Consider the following 23,838-nt stretch of genomic DNA (forward strand, 5'->3'; position numbering starts at 1 on the left):
CAGAAGTTTTGTGCTTTGTTTTTTGCTGTTTACTTGAGTATTGCGTAGTCTGACCTTGGGGTGAATTCGTTGGGGAGTTCTCGCTATAGAATGATGGACTTGTTCTGAAATGACCTCTGAGATGGATGAGCAGCAGCACTTTCTGATGTCTTTCCTTCTTGGTTCTCCAGATCTCCAAACTGCCAGGACCTCATCACTTACCGATGATCAGATAATCTAGTGCATTTGATAGACAGCATCTGGCTGCTGCTCACACTCTTTACATCACTAAGGTTGGACTTGTACATTTTCATTCCTTTAAAAAGGACGAGAAAGCTTGAGCGTGTCATGGTCCTGGGTCATTTGACCCAGTGTTTTGCATCTTCCTGTGTTTTGTACTATGATTTATGTATAAAGTTCACTTTGTTAGTCTTTAATTTATGTTTTAAAAGTCTAATTGTCCTGTTTTGAGTTTCTTGTGTTCCTGGTTAGTTCCCCTCTGCTCTGGTGTCTCTGTGTATTTCCTGTTTTATTGTGAAGGTCCATGTCTTATGTCAGTGTGTTCAGTTTACATTTCCCCTGTTTTGTCAGCTCTGATTTCTCCCAGCTGTGTTCCCCTCCTGTCTCCCATTCCCTGATTGCCCCTGTGAGTATATAAGCCCTGTGTTTTCTCCTGCTTGTTGCTGGTTTGTCTGTGTTGTCACCCTCTGTGTCTTCAGGTTTGGTAGTTTTCCCAGTATAGGTGATCCTTAAGTTCTGTTCATGCCCTTTATGTTTCTGTTTGTACCACCAAGCTCACTGGCATCCAAGCTCATGCCAGCGTTTGGGCACTCTCTCACAACCTCCACACGTGTGCTACCGCAGCCATGACAGAGCGATTTAGGGACTGAAATAAACAGAGTGAGTCCTAGCAGATAGTAACTGGCTACAAATGTAACACTTGTTGGATTCAATTCAATTTTGTTTAAATAGCATCAAATCACAACAACAGTCGCCTCAAGGCGCTTTATATTGTAAGGTAGACCCTAAAATAATACATAAAGAGAAAAACCCAACAATTATATGATCCCCATGACCTCCGGCAGAGCCAGGCTCAGGGCTGCGACCGGTTGGGGTGAGAGAAGGAAGACAGGATAAAGACATGCTGTGGAAGAGAGACAGAGGTTAATAACAGGTATGATTCAGTGCAGAGAGGTCTGTTAACACAGAGTGACTGAGACTGGCAGCCTACGTCTATTGCAGCATAACTAAGGGAGGATTCAGGGTCACCTGGTCCAGCCCTAACTATATGCTTTAGCAAAAAGGAAAGTTTGAAGCCTAATCTTGAAAGTAGAGATAGTGTCTGTCCCCTGAATCCAAACTGGAAGCTGGTTCCACAGAAGAGGGGCCTGAAAACTGAAGGCTCTGCCTCCCATTCTACTTTTAAATACTCTAGGAACAACAAGTAGGCCTGCAGAGCGAGAGCGAAGTGCTCTAATAGGGTGATATGGTCCTACAAGGTCATTAAGATAAGATGGGGCCTGATTATTTAAGACCTTGTATGTGAGGAGCAGGATTTTGAATTCTGGATTTAACAGGAAGCCAATGAAGGGGAAATATGCTCTCTTTCTAGTCCCTGTCAGTACTCTTGCTGCAGCATTTTGGATTAGCTGAAGGCTTTTCAGGGAGTTTTTTGGACATCCTCATAATAATGAATTACAGTCGTCCAGCCTGGAAGTAATAAATGCATGAACTAGTTTTTCAGCGTCACTCTGAGACAGGATATTTCTCATTTTAGAGATGTTGCACAAATGGAAGAACGCAGTCTTACATATTTGTTTAATATGTGCGTTGAAGGACATGTCCTGGTCAAAAATGACTCCAAGGTTCCTCACAGCGTTACTGGAGGCCAAGGTAATGCCATCCAGAGTAAGAATCTGCTTAGATACCATATTTCTAAGATTTTCAGGGCCGAGGGCACATGATTCCAGGGCCTGGAACAAAGAGGGCACAACCATAAATTTAAGTCTTATAAAATCCAACCAGGTAGTTTCGGTGAGCGACAGTCAGTTTATTTACACTGAATAATGAACAGAGAGTCTGAAGAGTTTTCAAAAGTGTGACTCCTTCTGTGGTACTCCCGACTCCCGCACGGTGCTCGTGGTCCGTGGTGTGAAAGGTGGAAATCCAACACTCGATATTTACAGCAAAGCTCCGCTCCCACAACACACTCCTTACCAGCTTCCTGACAAGACAAGACGTGATGATCAGTTTAGTGTTCACGCCAGGCACGTGCAGAGGGGGTGGAGGGGGCTTGAGCACGTTGGGTGCCCCAAGTGCCCTTTTCTTGAGGCATTTTTTCTTCTATGTGTGTGCGTGTGGGGTCCTGCCTGTGCCCCTCAACAAAAACATTTAACTATTATTCACAATTTTGCTAAATAAAAGGCTTGCATCAGTCACATGATGACCATTAACCAATGCTCGCCCTTGACGGCAGTGCGTGCCGGTTACGAGCCGGGAAGGAGCTCGTGAAGAGCTACAGGGCTTTTCCCTGCCACATAAATATGGAATATTATAATATTATAATTATGATATTCAAAAAACCGCACACACTGTATATATAATCTGTAAACAGATTATAGATTAGATTTATATTTTAAATATGACAAAATGCTGCAGCAGCAAAATGATTGTATCTCTTTAGTTTAAACATTTAGTAAGATTGCTGCCTGCACAGGATGGACAGCCAAACAAAGCGAATCATCATAAATACATTATTTTATAATTTTTACTTTGTTTCTTTTATTCTTTTTACTTTATTATCATAGCACTAGGAATAAATAATAAGGGAAGGATTATGGATCAGCGCCATGATGCAAACTTGTGGCCATACAGTATATACAGTATTCTGGAGATCACTGCATGTGCGTGCGTGTGTGTGCGTGTGTGTGTTTTATGTGTATCGATTTTTAAAAATTATTACTCATGTTATATTATTGTCCAGACATGCCCCGTAAGGACACGAGGAGGAAACAGTGACAGAAGCAGCTGTGTGAGGCTAAAGCAGTGGATCCCTCAGCAGCTGGATTACAGGACAGGTCACAATAACACACGCATCAGTTGTTGCATCGCAGAGGTATTCAAGTATAAAAACAATAATAAACACAATTTCTTGGTTCTATAACATTTTCTGTCATTACTTTATTATGGATTAGGTGCAAGAGTTGTTAAGTGGGGCGACCGTGGCTCAGGGGGTCAGGAACTGCATCTGTCGCCGGTTCGATCCCCCTGCTCTCTCTGTCCTGGTCGTTGTGTCCTTGGGCAAGACACTTTACCCTCCTGCCTACTGGTGTTGGCCAGAGGGGCCGATGGCGCGATATGGCAGCCTCGCTTCTGTCAGTCTGCCCCAGGGCAGCTGTGGCTACACCTGTAGCTGCCTCCACCAGTGTGTGAATGAATAGTGGCATTGTAAAGCGCTTTGGGTGCCTTGAAAAGCGCTATATAAATAAATCCATCATTATTATTATTAAGTCTGGATAATTAAATAATAGTTTAATGCAATAGCAGATTGTGCCTCGTTCTCAGGTGGACAGCAAGTGGAGAGTGAAAGACCAGAGAAGGAGATGGAAGGAGGAAGACTGTGATTCACAGGCAGAGCCTAGTTTATTTTCTCACAATTTTTTTTCATAATTTTTCTGTTGTCTTATGGTTTTATGTGCATAAAGCAAAGAAGAAACCTTGTTTATAAGTTAGGAAGCAGTGGAAGGTGATGACATCACTTTGATATTTCCTGGGAAAAGCTTTGATCTGGATGGTCTCTGATCAGTGCTGGAAACTAGACTCATTCATTTCCATGGAAGAAGGACTCTTCCATGGAAAGTGCGTTTAATGGCCAAGTATATGCACAAACACATACAAGGAATTTGGTTCCAGTAGATGGTGACTCTCAAGCACAGCAATGTAAATCACAACAATATGTAAAGGACACACACACACACACACACACACACACACACACACACACACACACACACACACACACACACACACAAAAGTGTATTTAGGTCATTAAAAGCATTAAAATGTTAGTAATGTTTTGGCTTGAGATGAAGATGACATTCACTTCCTGCAGACCTTCATATGTCCCCGGCTGTGGGACTCATATTTGCAGTTCACGATCAATAGATTTCTGCCCTGCTGTCAGACCCTCGCTTTGGCCCCGGCTGATTCTGGCGTGACGCACTGAGGCGGTCTCCCTGTGCGTGAGGCCAGCTCCTCTCTTTCACTGCTCCTACACATGCTGATTGATGCTGTTAAGGTTTTGTGGTCGTATGGTTCTGGTTAGTGATGTTAGAGGGGTGTGATGGTACAACCCTCAATCTCCACCAATGGAATTATGGGCAGGGCTCAACACCCATTTTCAGGGATCTCGCTATAAAGCCGGGTTGGTACATCCTGGCTTCTGTTCTTTAATTTAACTGAGAGCGATTAAACTGCGCTGCTGCTTTTTGGAGACTTTGAATAAATCATGAGGTAAGTAAACAACATTATTTTTCTTTCTTTTTTTAAAATTATGTAATTTCATTAATTGGCAGATTTAAAATCACGTATGAATTGAGTGGCATCCTGATAAATTACAAGTTTTCAAAGATTTATATTACACATTACAGCACTCTTATTACGACTGGATAACTTTATGCTTTAAACCACTTAATACTAAAACTCAGCTTCTTTGTAGACCGATGAATCTATGAATGAATTATCAATGAAATATTAACCTGTGAATGCGGTCACTTTCATTTATTACAATCTTGAACAGAAAAGCTTTGAAAGTTAAAGTGTAATCCAGCAAAAGAGATCAAAATCTGAGCAGATCAATAATTCACGTTGATGAGGAAAATATATAAATTGTTTCTTGTTTTTTCTTTTTTTACACACAAAACCTCAATTTTTCAAGTTTGTTTTTTTTTGTACCTCAGGAAAAAGATTTTTGTAGGCTGTTACGTGTAGGCGAGACCATTAACAACTGTTACAGTATATATAGTATAGTACATATATATGTGTGTGTGTGTGTGTGTATATATATATATTCGTTTTTTAAAAAAAAACAAACAAACCCATAGATAATACTGATGTATGAAGGTTGTCGGTGGAAGATTTGTAGTATTTCTAGTATTTTATTTTAGTATTTTCCAAACACAAAGTTCACACAGCTGGAAGTAAGCAGGAGTAATCAGGCCCAATAAACACCAAGAACCCCCCCCCTTTTTTTTTTTTGGAGCCCTTTGTTCATATACCGGAGATGACGGAGCCAAATTAAAGAAATGAAAACAGAATTGAACAATTAAATAAACTAAATGTATTTAATAGAAAGGAACTAAATGCATCAACATCAAAAGGCGAACCCAAAGGCCCAGATTAATTCATTTATTGTATTTCATTGGACTCAACTTATGTCATTGTACTAAAAACACAAACGTTAAATGAAGTAGAGCAATTAAATACATAAAAAATACAAATAAAGATTCTAATTAATCTAATTAATGTAAAATGTTCGTATTCATTTGAATTAATTTTTGTGGTGATTTAATTGTTTTTAAAATAAATTTTTAATTTGACATACTTTATGTATTAATTGGTAAATGTATGCATGTATGTATTTATATATTATTAGTTGTTGGTGACCGCACCATCACAAACACTCTGAGCTCTCTCTTTAGTAAATAACTAAACAAATAAATAAATAGAAATAAATGCATAATTAAACATTCTATAATGCAGAGGAATCACTGATGATAAAATCAGTCATAATAAAATAAACAAAGGAACTAATGAATTTATAGAATTAGGATTTTTCTGCGTTGGTATTTATATGCATTTGTATCAATTTACATATTTACAGAAACTGGGAAAAAATAAATAAATAAAAATACATACGTTTACATTAAATAAATATATTAATAAATATGTCTGTAATACAGTTACAGATATAAATATGATAACTATCAATACATATTTTTATATATTTAATATATAAATATTGTATATGAAATTGACACCTCTGCAATCTAGGAGAGTATAGATACAAAGTATGGCACATTACAAGACTGAGTCTGATTAAATGAATCATTTGTTAATCCTGTGCTGGACTCTTTAGTTCCAGGATGGAGACCAAGTCTTACATGGTTCAGATGAACGGGAATGGAGTTTGTGGCAAAACTACGGTAAATGGAAAAATCCTAAATGAAAATGGAGTGAACAGAAATGGGGTGCACGGGAATGGCGTCCACCATGTCAACATCAAAGGTGCCTTTTACCCGATCAAATCTAAGAGCCGGAGGCAGAGGTGGGAGGTGAAGCCCTCGGAGATGGCTAACAACACGCTCAACCCCATCAGGGCCATCGTGGATGGGATGAAGCTCACCCCGAACCCGGACAAACCCATGATCGCACTTTCGATCGGTGAGGAGATTCCTCGTAAAATTCACTTTAGATTTGGGGGTTTGCATCATGCTTATTCTTTGTTTTTTCTAACTGCTGATTACCTTCACCTTTGCTCCTCAGGGGATCCCACCGTGTTTGGAAACCTGCCCACCGATGGTGCAGTGCTTCAGGCCATGAAGGATGCCATAGACTCCCAAAAATACAACGGCTATGCTCCCTCTGTCGGTGAGCCATCCCTAAAGTGAAATGATGTGAAAAGATAGATGCAAAGATAAATATGTTTTTCTAAGAGCCAGCAAAGTGCAGAAGAAACTGTTGAACATATACAATCATGAATCCTTTCTCTGCGTCCACTGACAGGTTACCTGCAGAGTCGGCAGGCGGTGGCAAACTTCTACAGCTGCCCTGAGGCTCCACTGGAGGCAGAGGTGCTCACTCCTCACACACATTACCGTCTGCCCCTAAATCTGAAATGTGAACTACACCTTTACTAAAAACTCAGTAGCAAATGGCTTTGGCGTCAATCTGCTCGTTACAGTGGATTGTTTTGAGTTCCTGTGTGAAATTAACAGATTCTCCGAACTAAAGAAGACCCTGTCTCTCTTCCAGGATGTGATTCTGACCAGCGGATGCAGTCAGGCCATCGACCTGGCTATCAGTGTGTTGTGCAACCCAGGAGACAATATCCTGGTACCGTGCCCAGGCTTCTCCTTATATAAAACTCTGGCTGTTTCCATGGGCATCGAGGTCAAGCTCTACAACCTGCTTGTAAGTGTGGGGACAGTTTCTCTGTTTTTAATGCTGGACTAAGCACTAAACACTTTTTGGGCTGGAACAGTTATGATTATTACATTTTAGTGGCATCATCTTTTCAAGTACATCGATCATGGGTAAACTCAAATGGATCTGCCACACTCAGCTTATCTGTTATTTCTCCCAGAAAGATTTCACATATTTTAATGACCACATCTCAAAGGAGCAACAGAGCAGGAAACATGTGAATGAGGCTGGTGACGGTGAAGGCTGTGGAACACACAGCATTTATGTTTTCTGTTAACTGGATTCATTTATATCAAAGAATCAGATTTTATGAGCATGTAATTTGTAAAGTTACTAAAGTAAAAGTGGCATAAAATAATATATAAGTAAAGTAATGATAATAAACACTCATCGGTGCATAAACATGTATTATGATTATTTTCACAGCCGGAGAAATCGTGGGAGGTTGACCTGCAGCACATGGAGAGCCTGATTGATGAGAGGACTTCCTGTCTAATCATCACCAACCCATCCAACCCGTGTGGCTCTGTTTTCAACAAGAAGCACCTGCAGGAGATCCTCAAAGGTTGGCTGCACTCAGAGTGGGGAAGAATTCCAGTTTTGTAAGCAAACAAACACAACATCTCTCAAACAATTCCATTCTTCTTTTGTCCAGTGGCCTCCAGACACTGTGTCCCCATCCTGGCTGATGAGATCTACAGTGATATGGTGAGTGTAGCAGCTGTCGACACAAGCTGCATCTCAGCACAGGTGGGCTTGGCTCGTGCAACACCAGCGAGGCACTTTCTTTTTGTTTTAAACCACAATGACAGTAGATGTTCTGTTCCAGTTGGTGGCATTTGCCCTGGCTCTGCATGTGCTGATGTGCGTGCACAACCTCACATCAGCACATGGGGGGGATTAGTGCCTCTGTGCAGGCCAGTGGCCGGGAGGTCAGCAAGGACAAGCAGTGGATAGATAAAGATTTAAAGTAAGACCGCATCCATGTTAAAACATACAGTCCAGTACTAAATATAATCAGAACTGATCAAAGGTAAGTCCTTCTTACTCATACTCTTCACATGTTTCTATTTTATCATTTTGTCATGTTGGTTGTAAAAACTGTAAAAGCCACAAACCGTCACACAAATGTTTTTGGACATTTAAAGCAACTTTTGTCAAAAAGGAGCAAAAACATATGATTTGAACATCTGAACAAGTATCGAGTGTACACTCACAAAATAGTACTAGCATTGTATAACCAGAACTGCTGCAGCAAAACTGTGGTCTGTTTTTCTAGGTCCAGTGACTTACAGGTTTTCTTTAAAGATTTCAGGTTTGATTAAATGGAATAAAGCTAGAACAGATTTTTGTCTAATAAACAGAATTAAATCATCAGCATATAGTGACAGCTCGGTCTATACTGAACCCGTCCCACTGTTTTTCTGTACACGTGGGTGTAATCGTGGAGCTCTTTCAAAAGTTTGATTGCTCATCAGCTTTGCATTATCAGAAACTGTGAAATATTCCTGTTTCTGAAGATTCTTTCAGATATTTTTTTCAAAAGCAAAACTTTTCCAACATATTAAAACCAATCAATGTCTACTCTACATCGAAGGACAATAGGGTCTTAAATATTGTTATATTCAGAACTAAATATGTTATATAAACCTTCCAGTTACAAATCCTTCTCTGCTCATTATCAGCAGTATTGCATTTGCTCATAATAAGAATAATAATGTAGCGTAACGTTTATGAGGACAAGCTTATTGTCCTCACATTTGCTAAAATATTTTCTCGCACTTGAAAGTAATAAAATTTGATCTCCGCTCATAAAATGTGAAAAGTTCTTATTCTGCAACTCTTCTTGAAACCGTCAGTGATGCAACACATTTTAACATGCATATCTTATAACAATGAATGTGTGTGTGAATGTGTGAATGACTGAATGTAGCGTAAAGTGCTTTGGGGTCCTTAGGGACTGAGTAAGGCGCTATACAAATGCAGGCCATTTACCATCAGTCTGGGAAACTCTGTACTGGTCAAAGTTTAGTTGAAGGTCATGCAAATATGTCCACAGATAAGCAGACACACTCTCTGGCAGCCATCATATTGTTTGTCAGCTCGCAACAAATGGAGATGAGGCAACAGTGCAGTAATTTTCCACTGAGAATTCAAATTGATCTGTCAGAACACCTTTATTTCCTTTTTATAGGCTATAAGTGCATCATATGCATTTATAATAACTATTATTTTAAAAATGATATGTACATGTAGAGTGTTCTACCTCTGACATAAATGGTTCCCGAAATATTTGAACTTACACTCGTTTTTTTCTTTCTTTGTTGCCTCACCTTTATCCTCCAGGCATGTCTCTGCTAAATAAAACTCACGTAACAGTAGACAGTAACTATGATGCTTTAGCATCTTTTAGTTCGTGGGGGTTGTTTTGAGGAGTTTCCGATCATCTTTGTCTCAGCTGAAGTTGACAGTTTGGGTCTTGTTCGGATTTATTCCCAAAAGACTTCCCTCCAGTCCTTTGTTACATCTGAGCTGTTTTAACTTTTGCACTTTACAATGTGTTGGTCTGTCTAATGAGTGCAAACTAAAACAATCGATCGATCAGTCGTTTAAGAGGCATTTAGTACATGCATGCTGCACACTGCATCGTCTGTGATATTTCCTTTGCCATCTTCACACGTTTTCATCTCAGCTCTGGAGTTGAGATGAAGATGTGTGCTTTTGTGGAAAAACACTGGGAGGCCTTGTGTCGCAGTGGACTTGCTGACTCGCCTGCTTGATGATATTAAAGCTGAACAAAAAACAACTTTTGAAAGCTTGTTTTTGTGGGAGCTGTTGTGAGTGTAATAGTTTAAAGTCGGGGTTACTGGGTGCTTCCACAAACCACCTCGCCACCATTGGACCGTTCCATAATGAGCATGTGCAGACCAGAATGACTTTGCACTTTTTTGGCTGCATGTGCTTGCAATTACTGCAGCTGTCTGGTTTTGTTACAGCAGAACCTGGGGAGGAATGGGGGCCGTGTGGTGGGTGGAGACGTGGCCTCAGGGTGCACTGGTGAGGCCTGTTTTTCAGTGAGCGGCGACTGTGAGCTGCAACACCTAGGACGTTTCAGGCAGTGGGTCAGTGCCCCTGCTCCTCACCTCTGTAAGCCCTTCAGTGATAAATTGTGGTTTTATGGGGCACGTCCGCACAGTCAACATGCTCTCTGTGGAGATGTTTGACCTGCCTGTGAGTCACAGTTATAAGCCATGCACACAGCTGCACATGCATTCACTCCATTGTCTCCATCAAGCTTTTCATTGCATCTATGTTGATCAATGCTTTACATTTGTCCTCCTCTTGATCTGAGAGGCATTTAAGACATTTGTGCCAGAAAACGAGTTATGCAATCACGTTAGTGCTGCTGTTATGTCATTCACTTCAGTCTGGCCAATAGGATGCGGGGTAGTGTCTTTTCTCCATGTCACGCAGCTTTAATAAGAACCAGCTTTCTGTGGGTGAAACGTTTCTCTTTGTGGTTACCTCAGCATCGGCCTCCCTCTTTAACTCTCTTCCTTTTGTTTCTCTCTGGTATTTTTGTGAGACTTTCAGGAAGAATATTATGCAAGATTATGCAAAAAGTTGATGTAATTGTTGTTTGTGTCTTTTAACACTTTCCTCGCTGCTGTGTTTTACTCTGTAAACAGCTGCTGTCATGCTGTTAGTGAACATGAGGATGAAAGTAGTTCTGACTATACATCGCTGTGTAAATGACAGAAGTTTATTTGTTTCCTCTTCTTTTTAAGGAGGGCATCAGACACAAATTGAAATGAAGAAAGCATAACTACAGAAATGCTTAATTAATAAATAAGACATCAGCTGATCTCTTTGAGCAAGTGCTCTCTTTGAGCTGCTTCAGTCAGCAATAGTTGCTGTGCATCTGCAACTTGCTTTGCAACACCTCCAGCCCTGGGTCTTCCCGTCCTTCCTCTGATCTGCCTGAGAAAGTTTGGTCTCTCTTTAACACCGAGCCTTCGTGTTAATAACATAATTTCAAAATTACCAAGAATTCCTATGATTTTTTTTTCGCTTATCTCCAAGCCCTCTCGTTTTTTCCCTGTGGTGTCAGTCTGTGGGAAACCCAAACTGATCCAAACAACAACACCATGATGATTTTCTCCTTTTAAGTCATATGAATTAAAACGGCTGCACATCAGTTTGCCTCAATGAAACATCTGTAAACGTCAAATATCTGCATATGTAATATAAAGTTTTTATTCTTGTTTTTGCCCTCAGGTTTTCCCAGGATGCAGTTCTCCTTCAATGGCATCCCTCAGCAGTGATGTTCCCATCCTGTCCTGTGGCGGTTTGGCTAAACGCTGGCTGGTGCCTGGCTGGAGGATGGGATGGATCCTCATCCATGACAGGAATGATATATTTGGAACTGAGGTACTTTTTATTTATTTATTTTTTACAGTTCCTGATGGGGGAAGCGTTGACCGATTGTTTCAATCCAAACACACAATGATATACGATAATTTGCACATTACATTTACCCGACTGACACGTTTCTTCGTTCAGATTCGACAGGGTCTGGTAAAACTCAGCCAGCGTATTCTGGGAGCCTGCAGTATCGTTCAGGGGGCGCTGGAGCAAATCCTCGACAACACTCCTCCAAGCTTCTACAACAACACCATCGGCTTCCTTAAGGTAATGGAGAGAAGTTGTTTTAATATATTCCACCTTTATAATTAACTTTGAGTAGCAGTAGCTGACCCTGGTTCCTTTTTTGTTCCTTCAGTCCAGATTCTTGTTGTTATGTCTTAATTCTGTCTCAAAATCACATAGTAATGCACATTAATATGCATCACATGACACTGTGTGAACGGTTGATCGTTCTTTGCTTCCTCAGTCTAACTCAGAGATTTGCTTCAGCGAGCTGTCCTCCGTCCCCGGCCTGAACCCTGTCATGCCTTCAGGAGCCATGTACATCATGGTGAGTGTTGAACGTGTGGTTTGCATTCAAATTTCTGTGCCATGATCATTTTCTCAGTCACATTTAGTTTCCTCCTCATCATCATTTTTGCAGTGAACTGTGCTCTGTGCCCAGGTTATCACATTTTATGGGACATTTCCACAGTGTCTGGATTTTGCAAATGACTCACACTTAACCATTTAAATGACTTTAAAAATCAGATTTGTGAGTTTAAAACAGAAACTTTACAGAAGTTTTTAGACCTTTAATTCACACGTTGAATGAGGTCTTTGAGCAGCAGTTACAGCTTAGGTAATCTCTACAATATTTATATTTATTTGCATTCATCATTCATCTCCCTGTACCTGCTGCACCCCACAGCACGATGATACCACCGCCGTGCTTCTCTGTGGGGCTAGTGTCAGCAGGTAATGAGTGTATCGGGGTTTATAATGAGTTTAGGCGTGTCCATGTGCAGATGTGAGATGTAGATACATGGACAAAGTACTTCTACTATGGCAACAAATAGTTACATTTTGGCCTTTTGGACAGATTGTCATAGTTTACATTTCTCTTTGCCCATAACATAAAAGTCTGACTGATGGGGTGCTGGTGAGATGGTGGTGCTACCAGCAGGTTCTCCAGGACTTCTGAAGCTCTATCAGAGCGACTGTTTGGGCTCCTGGTCACCTTTGTGATCAAGGACCTACCTGCCTGACTACTCTGTTTGGCCAGACTGACGGATGTAGGAAGAATCCTCATGGCTTTAAATTTCTCCCAAAGTTTGGCCGCTAAGCACCCTGGGGACACTGTTGGCAGATTTCTGCTTCACCATAGTTTTATCAAAGAGATCTACTGAGAGTTTTGGTGACGTGAAATAAAAATTATGGGATTTGATATCCCATGTGAGAAATTCTCAAGTCTCTCCAGTCACATGATTAAGGATGATTCAGGCAAATGGAATACAGCTGAGAACACGTCGGAACCACTAAAAGGGTCTGAATACCTTTGAAAATGAAAGATTTCATTGACTGGTGGGAAACTACAAATGAAGTGTGCACACAGTAAAGGAGTCTGAATGATGTCAGCATTCAGAGTTCAGAGGTTAGACCAACCATGGTGTTTACATTTTCCAGATTGGGATCGACATGGATCACTTCCCAGATTTTAAGAACGATGTGGACTTCACCGAACGGCTGGTGACTGAGCAGTCTGTCTTCTGTCTGCCTGCTTCGGTAAGACGCCATCACCTTTCCTCTCACTGCTGATTCGTCGGTCCTCACACCGACATATTTCTAAACTCCATCCTTCCTGACGTTTCACAGGCGTTTGAGTATCCCAACTTCTTCCGCATTGTGGTGACAGTCCCGGAGGAGATGATGCTGGAGGCTTGTGCTCGGATCAGGGAGTTTTGCCAGAGCCACTATCGCCCCCCCAGCCGTGACAGCAATGACCTGGACCAGTAATGCAGGGGCGCTGTACCAGTCTTACAGCTGTCCCACCACAACATTACCCTGAAATCTTTTTTTTCAAAAGCTGCCATGGCAACAAAAAGCATACAACAGCATATCTAATGGTGTAATTTTTATGTAAACTCTTAAGAAATGAACAAATGTGATATTTATATTTTATACTGACAGCTTGTATTAACCTGTACTTGTATATTTATATAAATTGTATTTCACTTACACACCTCTTTGATATAATCTGCAGCTAGCTTCTTTGTTAGTTTATGCTCGCTTTTTTTCCTGAGCTACAAGTAGAGGAAGTGAATGTGTTTGTTTGTTTTTATAAGCCTTTGTATACTGATAATCACCTCCATACATGAGATCTATCTATCTGTCTGTCTGTCTGTCTGTCTGTCTGTCTGTCTATGTAGATAGACGAAGTATAAATATTGTGCATTATTTTCAGACACAGCATTTTGTTTTGTGCCATTGTTAACAGTTAATATAATAAACTGTACTGACATAACAGGTAAAGGATAAATATTCAATGTTAAAGAAAAATTGTAGAATAAAATATAAACGGAAACAAAATAATCCTCCTCTGATGATTTGAATCAAAAATTTCACATTTGGATTCATTGCTCTATCAGACAGTCCACTTCCTGCGTAACTTTCACAGCCTTTTCTTCCCGTTTCCCTTCTTTAAGAATGTCTTCTCGACAGCCACTCTTCCACGGAGAACGTTTCTGATGAGGCTTCAGTGAACAGTAGATGGAGCAGCTGAAGATCCAAATGCATCCCTCAGGTCCTGTCGGGTCTCTGCAGGACGTTTTCCTCATGACTTTCAGATACTGTTTATCTGCTGCAGACAGTATTTTTAGACCCACCAGTCCTCAGTTCAAAGTGTGCTATCTTTGGCATTTTGCAGAGATTCAACTAAAGAAACTGGAACAAATGATATTTTTGCTACAGGCAGTTAGTAACAAAGTGTAAACATACAATTTCAAATTGGTTCTTTGCTAAGTTGTATCTACACAACCCCGTTTCATCCCTTGGGTTCGGAGTATTTTTTATGCAAAATTGATTCATAGATCAGTGTAAATGATTTAACAAAGAAAAACTTTAAAAGAGATTCAGAAAGAGAACTGAGTCTGTCTGATTCCTAGGAAGCAACATATAAAGAAACGAGGGGTGACTCAAGACTTTTGCACAACTGCAAAGCCAAATACAGTTGATCAGCATCAGTCACTACATGACAGAAACACAAGGCTCATGTGGTTTATCCATAACTTATGAGGCTTATTGAACAAAAACATGTTAAAATGAGGTTTTAATAGTTTTAGTGATCTTCGTTTCTTATCAATTCTTATAAATATTTTGGAGAACTTGTGTTTACAACACAGTGGAACAAATATTAGGACTCATAACGTGATCATTTTTTCTTTTCCAGAAGCCGAGTTTTGTCTCTGGATTAAAATATTTTTAAAAATATTTGATGCAAAACAAATTATTACAACAAACAACACATTTCTATATTTAGGGGAATAAAAAAAAGAAAGGATTGACTAGCACTGCTCCAGTAAAATATAAAACTTACATTCATGCAGTTATGAAGCTTAACTTTAGTCCTGGCTTAACTGATTTGCTCAGAAAGAAAACATGAGTTTACCTGTGCAGTGTATTTTATCTCATGTTTGAGCTAGCTGGGACTTAAAGACTGCCTTTAATCTCCTTATGCACACCGAATGTCCTCCTTCATCACTGAAGCTGATCTCAAACCAGCATTCAGACTATCAACAACACTCACATGCTGCTCCATCTGCCTGCCCACAGTGATGGAGCCGTGACACGGCTGGTAATAACTTTTGGCTGGTCTGTGGAGCCTCCTACTGGGCGATGGGAAGGTTTGTTTTCTTGCCACACTGTGCAGGATAACCAAAAGCACTGTGGAGGAAATGATGACCATCCTCCACAGATTCATTAATGAATGAGGTCAGGGCAGGCGTTGCAAGCCTTGCTGGCCACTGTGCTGCTGGTGCAACTGCAGGATGCCATATCCATATTTCACCTGGGAAACTAATAAGTCATAAAAGCAATATCTATCCTCAAGGGTAACTTTAAAGGCACCAAACGTAGCATTGACAGCTCCTCATGCAGCCACGTGGATCTCACGTTCGTGCAGTTTGCATGATTAATCCAGTTTATGGATAGATGTGCACATACGTGCTCAGTAAAATGTCAAACTACACAGAGCCTGGCCACATAAAGCCTGAGGTCTTTCTCTGGAATATCACAGGCATCAAATTTCTGTTTTGTTTTGATATATACGTAGTAGAGCCAGTGGAAGTTTGCTCATGACTGATGATACAAGTGCTCTGAGTGCTGCTGTCTGCAAAACTGACAAATCAAACAAGCAGTGACTCTTTTCAACTTTCTCCAACTTAAAATGACCGTCAGCAGCTCAGTGCTGGGCGTCTCTGCTCATACCAAAAGAGCACTAAGACACGCTAATTCAATAAAATAACCAACCTGTCTCTTTCTGTTTCACAGAAGGATGAGCAGCTGTGAGGAAAGAAAATCGAGAAGAAACAGCATGACTGTGAGAACACAGAAGAAAAGAAACAACTTTAAAATCAAAGTTTGAAACTCAAAAGCAGGAATCTTCAGGTTTCTACACTCCGACCTGCCTCCATCGTAACTCTTGATTCAGATAAAAGTCCTTAGACGTCACAGTTTGTGCATTCCCAAAACTTTTCCAGCAGACACTGCATCATTTCTGCAGCACCAGTTCAGTTTTCGTGTCTTCAGGTGAAGAGCAGCGTGTGTCAAATTTGCATTGCTCCTGAACCTCGAGCTCAACCCGAGTCTTTGAGCAGAAAGTCAGCAGCTCTAATGCTGTCAGATCGCGTTTCCCTCTATGATGCACGCTGAAGGCTCCTGCTGAACGTTCCCAACATTCATCAGAAGAGGAATCACGCTTTCATGAGTTCAACATGAACTGTGGTAGAAAAACACATCTGAGGACGGTGTTGTGCAGCACGACTTAAAAGTTTTGGGTGCTCTGTCATGTTTGAGCTGTCAGGCAAGTTTGTCTGAGTTCCACTTTTAAATATCAGCTTGTGAATTTTCTGAATGCAATAAAACTGAGACACACTGCAGATCACAGCACAGTCGATTCTGCACAAATGTAGTCTGTTATATATTCAAATGCATTCATTTAAAACGAGTAGATGTTCCCGTTTTGTGAAGTCAGGACTCAAGTATGGAAACAGTGGATTTGCATAAAGATTTTTATTATTTGCTCAGAAAATATACAGCCTTCTACTTTATGTGCAAATGATATCCAGGGGTTTGTTTAACAGCTGTAATGACTAACATACTGTGTCTCATACTCTAAATGAGACAAAAATATTTTCAGCTTTAAAAAGCATCCATGCACCATCCGTCTTTACCTTCCTCCAAAGGGCTTAAAGAAATGAAAGCCACTTCAGCCACAGATGTTTTACAACTGTGTGAGGCTGGCAACTCAACACATCTGTGTTGAGATGCCAGCCTAGTTGTGCCTGAAAAGCTTGATCCCCATCCAGCTCCAGAGGTGGAAGAAGACGTAGACGGGGATGGTGACGGGCAGCAGCAGGCTGTAGAAGCACAGACTGCTGCTGCTGGTGCAGCCCTGAGGGAAGTTCTCATCCACCGCCGCAGAGTAGAACAAACCAAAGAGGGACACTATGGGGACCAGTCCCACCATCACAGACAGGGACAACATGTTTGCAGATGGGCTCGGAGGTAACGCGCTGCCGGATGATGATGTGTTACGTGCGCTTTGGCTAGAATGCCAAAATACAACTGAAAGAATCCAACACCTCAATTTTATTTAGTCAAACAGTTTTTTTAAAGCCAGCGTCCAGTTTGTTTTTGCTCAGGTCAACTCAAAGTGAAGGCTTTTCTGTTACTGTGCAGGTGTGTCTGAAGCATCTTTCCGAATGAGTCTGGCCTCCTGAGGGATCATGTTGGGAATGCCGTCGATGACGGGATAGGCAATGCCGAGCTCCTCGTTGATCAGCTCGTTGGTCTTAGGCTCGTATCTGTGGAGGAATAACGTAGTAGAATAAGTCTTTCATAGCACTGAAGTGCTCATATTTCCTACAAACTGTGAATGCAGCAGCAGTAGCAGCTGTAGTTCATCTGAACTTAATAAAACCATGACACACACATGCAATGCTTGTTTTATGTTATCATATTTATGTAAGCATTTGCCCACAATGGGTGTGTGTAAAAAACACCAGCACAGATGTGCTCGTGTGCAGTCCTCAGGAACTCAACAACAGGAAGCTCGATGATCATTAATTTAAAAGTTTTAGGAGATAAACCTAAAAATCTAAATCTGATCTCAGAGAACTTTTCAGAAAAAAAAGATTCAGTGGAGGATAAGGACAGTACTTAAATAATACAATTTACTGACATGCATTACAAAGTATAAAGTTTGAGAAGTATATACACATAAGGTCCTGAAGCCTGTAATGGTCTTTGTGGTGTTTAAGAGCAGGTTATCATCAGTCTATGGGGTCAAATTGTGAACCTCCTTCCTGCTGTTTGTATCATCACTGTTGGCAGATTCCAACTGCATCATATCATCTGCAAACTTAACAACAACCAAAGCTCGTGGTTAACAGCAATCTGAGGGCGATTAGTGAGGAAATCTAATATCCAGGTTCATCTGAACTCCAGTCTGTTTGGTGGTGATGGTGTTAAATGTTGAGCCGTAGTTCACAAAGAGCTTCCTGGCGTAGGTGTTGTGTTTGTCTATGTGAGTGAGGGGTTGTGTTGAGAGCCACACAGATGTTCAGCTAAATCAGATTCAGGCATAATTTGCATTTGTTTTCACAGATGTAAAATATCTGCGAAGGCAAATGACAGACCCTAATAAGCCAGCCAATCAGCAAGTACATCGCAGTGTTGCGTCTTCAAACTGGACAAGAACTGAACAATTTAAAAGGCTCAAACTGTTTTACACATTTGAAAGTGCGTGTGAGGTGGTGCTGTTTGTCCTGCTAGAGAGCAACACGGCTGAACAACAGGAACCAGAGCGTGTAAATATTAGTAAGTAACCTGAGCACAGGTCTGTGTGTGTTACCTGAGCGGTTTCTTGGACAGCGGACATACGAGGACCTCCAGCAGGGCGGCGTCGAAAGGCGGCTGCGCTTCGTCCTTCACGTCCGTAAAGCTCCTCACCGGCGCGGAGACGGCAGCTACCCTCCGTAATAACGGCGTGTTTCTCACATTACGCTCAACAAAGAAGGTTTCAGTCAGCAATCTGCTCAAAACATTCTTAAACATGACCACAAAGTGCCTACCGCGTCCAAGTCTCCTACAGGAAGCACAAGTACGCGTGTAACCGTGAAATCAGTCCGCTTCCTGTGACTCCCTGGCCCTTTCGGGTTTAAAATGTTCCGCTTTTTCACTTATTCAATAAAAATATCTACCACGGGCTTGCTCACATATGCAAACTAACATACTATATTTAACACGGTAGATACCACTGCTAGTCGTACATGTCATTTGGTGAACGTTTGATCGCGCAGTTTCCACATTTGCCCGCATGGTGGCAGTGTTCCACTGTTAGTGCCCCAGTGTTAATTTCATTCAAACGTATTCTGTGTGTGGGCTTTGACCAGATGTGGAAATAAAATAATGACAAAACAAACAAAGAAACAATAAACATTAAATTAATACGAATAGCACTGATTTGGTCAGCTAGACTACACTCCACATCACCATAAGGAGAGATCTCTATGCTGCCCACCATACTGTGGTAAATATCCTTAGAATAATAAAAGTCACGGCCACCCCAGCAGTGGCTTTAAGTGAAGGAAACTAATGTAGATACACATTTTGTGAATTTTGCAACAGTTGCTGTTTGGAGTCTGATTTCTTTTAAGCCCCGTAGATGTCCCAGGAATGATTTCCCAGCAGGTTAGAGCCATACAATATTAAACATTGTGGTAGAGCTCAGTGCCACCCAGGGCAGAATGCATTCCCTCCCATCCATGTGGCTGAAGATATTGCTCTGAGACTTTGTTGGCAGGGCCCCAACCAACTTGTTTTAAAACTGCTTCTAGCTGTAATATATCCCATATATATATATATATATATATATATATATATATATATATATATATATATAAAAGAAACACCCAGCACGCCCCTGCGGGTGGTTTATCCTTCAAGCTCGGGTCCTCTACCAGAGGCCTGGGAGCTTGAGGGTCCTGCGCAGTATCTTAGCTGTTCCCAGGACTGCGCTCTTCTGGACAGAGATCTCCGATGTTGTTCCCGGGATCTACTGGAGCCACTTGGCTTAGCTTGGGAGTCACCGCACCTAGTGCTCCAATTACCACGGGGACCACCGTTACCTTCACCCTCCACATCCTCTCGAGCTCTTCTCTGAGCCCTTGGTATTTCTCCAGCTTCTCGTGTTCCTTCTTCCTGATATTGCTGTCATTGGGAACTGCTACATCGATCACTACGGCCGTCTTCTTCTGTTTGTCTACCACCACTATGTCCGGTTGGTTAGCCACCACCATCTTGTCCGTCTGTATCTGGAAGTCCCACAGGATCTTAGCTCGGTCATTCTCCACCACCCTTGGGGGCGTCTCCCATTTTGACCTCGGGACTTCCAGGTTATACTCGGCACAGATGTTCCTGTACACTGTGCCGGCCACTTGGTTATGGCGTTCCATGTATGCCTTGCCTGCTAGCATCTTGCACCCTGCTGTTATGTGCTGGATTGTCTCTGGGGCATCTTTACACAGCCTGCACCTGGGGTCTTGCCTGGTTTGATAGACCCCGGCCTCTATGGATCTTGTGCTCAGAGCTTGTTCTTGTGCTGCCATGATTAGTGCCTCTGTGCTGTCTTTCAGTCCAGCTTTGTCCAGCCACTGGTAGGATTTCTGGATATCAGCCACCTCCTCTATCTGCCGGTGGTACATACCGTGCAGGGGCCTGTCCTTCCATGATGGTTCCTCGTCTCCCTCCTCTTTCTTGGGTTTCTGCTGCCTGAGGTATTCACTGAGCACTCGGTCAGTTGGGGCCATCTTCCCAATGTATTCTTGGATGTTCGTTGTCTCATCCTGGACTGTGGTGCTGACACTCACCAGTCCCCGGCCCCCTTCCTTCCACTTAGCGTACAGCCTCAGGGTGCTGGACTTGGGGTGAAACCCTCCATGCATGGTAAGGAGCTTTCTTGTCTTTATGTCAGTGGCTTCTAGAAGCCACTGACATATATATATATATATATATTAGGGGTGCAACGATATTCGTATCGATATTGAACCGTTCGATACAGTGCTTTCGGTTCGGTACGCATATGTATCGAACAATACAACATTTGTAATTTATTTTATCAACTTTCCTTCTGACAATGCTGTCTGTGTTGAGCGCTCAGTGAATCTGTGTTCGACTACTCCGCCTAGGCTGCACTGTCGAGCGCAGATCCACTGAGCGCTCAACACAGACAGCATAGTCAGAAGGAAGAGCGCAGGGCAAGCTAGCGAGACAGAAGTTAAGCTCTACTTGCAACATTCAGATCTGGCGTTTGGAATTATTTTGGTTTTCATGTGACGTATGACCCTGAAGGTAAGCGAGTCATGGACTAAAGTAAAACAGTATGTTGGATGTGCCATGCAATGCTCAATTACATTGGTGTGAACTAGTGTGTTAGCGCAGTTAGCTCGTTAACGTGTTGGCCGTGTAGCCCCATGCACGGAGCGATCGGCGGTAGCTCGTTAACGGAGATTTGCCGTGTTGTGGCGTTAAGGTCATTTCAACGAGATTAACCTGAAAGCACTAGTGGGAACACAACGAATATGACTGCACATTTACGCCGACATCATCCTAGTGCAAAGACAAAAACAACAAGCATGCTACTAACTTTAGCCGAGTCATTTAGACAGCTGTTAGCACATGATTCTCCTTATGCTGCTGAGAATATAGCCCAGAAGAAGCGGATAGTATAGCTTTTATTTTGGAAAGAGCCATTTCTCTGTAATAAACTCTCTTTTCCAAAGATGAGTGATTCCTCAATCAGATACAGGGCTTGCAATATCGCTAGCCCGACGTCCCGGAGCTAGCGATTTTTTCAGTCGGGCTACCAAAATCTATCTCTTCCCTGCCCGTCGGGCTATTGTAGGAAAAATATATGTCAATGCTTTTGCATTCTTTCAGAAATGTAGCTGGGTAATTATGTCATTGGCAATCGGTGAGCCACTTCAATATGTGACATATTGAAGTCGCGTTTGAATTTGCGCTTGTTTTTTGCTTTCACTTTGCAATCGTGCGAACTGTGTATAGAGAGCGACAGCACTGATCTGTGAGTGATGATAATTTGTGCACCAATTCCTCTGACATCGTCTTATTAATCGTTAGCTTACTATGCAAACATGACAAGTGAAATCTCCCGCAGCAAGCTTAAACATGTGAGAGGTTGATCGCGCAGAGAATCGCTGAGCTTATGTGAGTGAGCGTGTAAAAGCATTTCAGTTCTGCTGAGCCAATAAGACAGGTCAGGGGTGAAGAAGTGACAGCCAAAGAAAAGCTTACCACAAAACAGAAAAGTTATGACAATCAGACTATAAGGCAAAAAGAAAGTGCAGCTTTATGGTTTCATGGACAAAAGAATTTCTGTGGCTGCAATATGATGAGCTAAATAACCAGGGCTGCACATAAGTGGTCCGCAGGTGCGCATCGCTGTCAAAATAAAAAACACGCACAAGGGGTTAGGGTTTAAATTTAAAACTGTACTTTTGAGTTAAAATATATATTGTAATTTTATAAATGACAAATTAAAAATGCGATGAACATTTTTTGCTATCGAAAAATATCGAACCGTGACACCAAAGTATCGAACCGAACCGAACCGTGAATTTTGTGTATCGTTGCACCCCTAATATATATATATATATATATATATATATATATATATATTTTGACAGCGAATGCGCACCTGCGGACCACTTATGTGCAGCCCTGGTTATTTAGCTCGTCATATTGCAGCCACAGAAATTCTTTTGTCCATGAAACCATAAAGCTGCACTTTCTTTTTGCCTTATAGTCTGATTTGTCATAACTTCTCCGTTTTGTGGTAAGCTTTTCTTTGGCTGTCACTTCTTCACCCTGACCTGTCTTATTTGGCTCAGCAGAACTGAAATGCTTTTACACGCTCACTCACATAAGCTCAGCGATTCTCTGCGCGATCAACCTCTCACATGTTTAAGCTTGCTGCGGGAGATTTCACTTGTCATGTTTGCATAGTAAGCTAACGATTAATAAGACGATGTCAGAGGAATTGGTGCACAAATTATCATCACTCACAGATCAGTGCTGTCGCTCTCTATACACAGTTCGCACGATTGCAAAGTGAAAGCAAAAAAACAAGCGCAAATTCAAACGCGACTTCAATATGTCACATATTGACAGTGGCTCACCGATGCCAATGACATAATTACCCAGCTACATTTCTGAAAGAATGCAAAAGCATTGACATATATTTTTCCTACAATAGCCCGACGGGCAGGGAAGAGATAGATTTTGGTAGCCCGACTGAAAAAATCGCTAGCTCCGGGACGTCGGGCTAGCGATATTGCAAGCCCTGTATCTGATTGAGGAATCACTCATCTTTGGAAAAGAGAGTTTATTACAGAGAAATGTCTCTTTCCAAAATAAAAGCTATACTATCCGCTTCTTCTGGGCTATATTCTCAGCAGCATAAGGAGAATCATGTGCTAACAGCTGTCTAAATGACTCGGCTAAAGTTAGTAGCATGCTTGTTGTTTTTGTCTTTGCACTAGGATGATGTCGGCGTAAATGTGCAGTCATATTCGTTGTGTTCCCACTAGTGCTTTCAGGTTAATCTCGTTGAAATGACCTTAACGCCACAACACGGCAAATCTCCGTTAACGAGCTACCGCCGATCGCTCCGTGCATGGGGCTACACGGCCAACACGTTAACGAGCTAACTGCGCTAACACACTAGTTCACACCAATGTAATTGAGCATTGCATGGCACATCCAACATACTGTTTTACTTTAGTCCATGACTCGCTTACCTTCAGGGTCATACGTCACATGAAAACCAAAATAATTCCAAACGCCAGATCTGAATGTTGCAAGTAGAGCTTAACTTCTGTCTCGCTAGCTTGCCCTGCGCTCTTCCTTCTGACTATGCTGTCTGTGTTGAGCGCTCAGTGGATCTGTGCT

At 41.7% G+C, this 23,838-nt stretch overlaps 3 protein-coding genes across 3 annotated transcripts; 1 reads left to right on the forward strand and 2 right to left on the reverse strand.

Annotated features, from left to right (window-relative positions):
* Positions 1-4,357: 4,357 nt before the first annotated feature.
* On the forward strand, positions 4,358-14,181 carry tat (tyrosine aminotransferase). The gene is made up of 12 exons (XM_040007662.1): positions 4,358-4,491; positions 6,116-6,420; positions 6,523-6,627; positions 6,763-6,830; positions 7,012-7,170; positions 7,609-7,747; positions 7,838-7,890; positions 11,461-11,613; positions 11,746-11,874; positions 12,077-12,160; positions 13,276-13,374; positions 13,465-14,181. Exons 1-12 carry the CDS (start codon positions 4,487-4,489, stop codon positions 13,603-13,605), a joined length of 1,440 nt encoding a protein of 479 aa, XP_039863596.1. The 5' UTR covers positions 4,358-4,486; the 3' UTR covers positions 13,606-14,181.
* Positions 14,182-16,863: 2,682 nt separating this feature from the next.
* Positions 16,864-17,380, reverse strand: LOC120719215 (phosphatidylinositol N-acetylglucosaminyltransferase subunit Y-like). Its single transcript, XM_040008252.1, has one exon. The coding sequence runs from the start codon at positions 17,351-17,353 to the stop codon at positions 17,141-17,143; it is 213 nt and encodes a 70-aa protein (XP_039864186.1). The 5' UTR covers positions 17,354-17,380; the 3' UTR covers positions 16,864-17,140.
* Positions 17,381-17,460: 80 nt separating this feature from the next.
* LOC120719214 (protein preY, mitochondrial-like) lies at positions 17,461-19,006 on the reverse strand. The gene is made up of 2 exons (XM_040008251.1): positions 18,722-19,006; positions 17,461-17,672 (listed from the first exon to the last, which is right to left on the reverse strand). Exons 1-2 carry the CDS (start codon positions 18,922-18,924, stop codon positions 17,537-17,539), a joined length of 339 nt encoding a protein of 112 aa, XP_039864185.1. The 5' UTR covers positions 18,925-19,006; the 3' UTR covers positions 17,461-17,536.
* Between the last annotated feature and the right edge of the window lie 4,832 nt (positions 19,007-23,838).

The sequence above is a fragment of the Simochromis diagramma genome, unplaced genomic scaffold, assembly GCF_900408965.1.
Source record: "Simochromis diagramma unplaced genomic scaffold, fSimDia1.1 OVJJ01000545.1, whole genome shotgun sequence".
NCBI lineage: Eukaryota > Metazoa > Chordata > Actinopteri > Cichliformes > Cichlidae > Simochromis > Simochromis diagramma.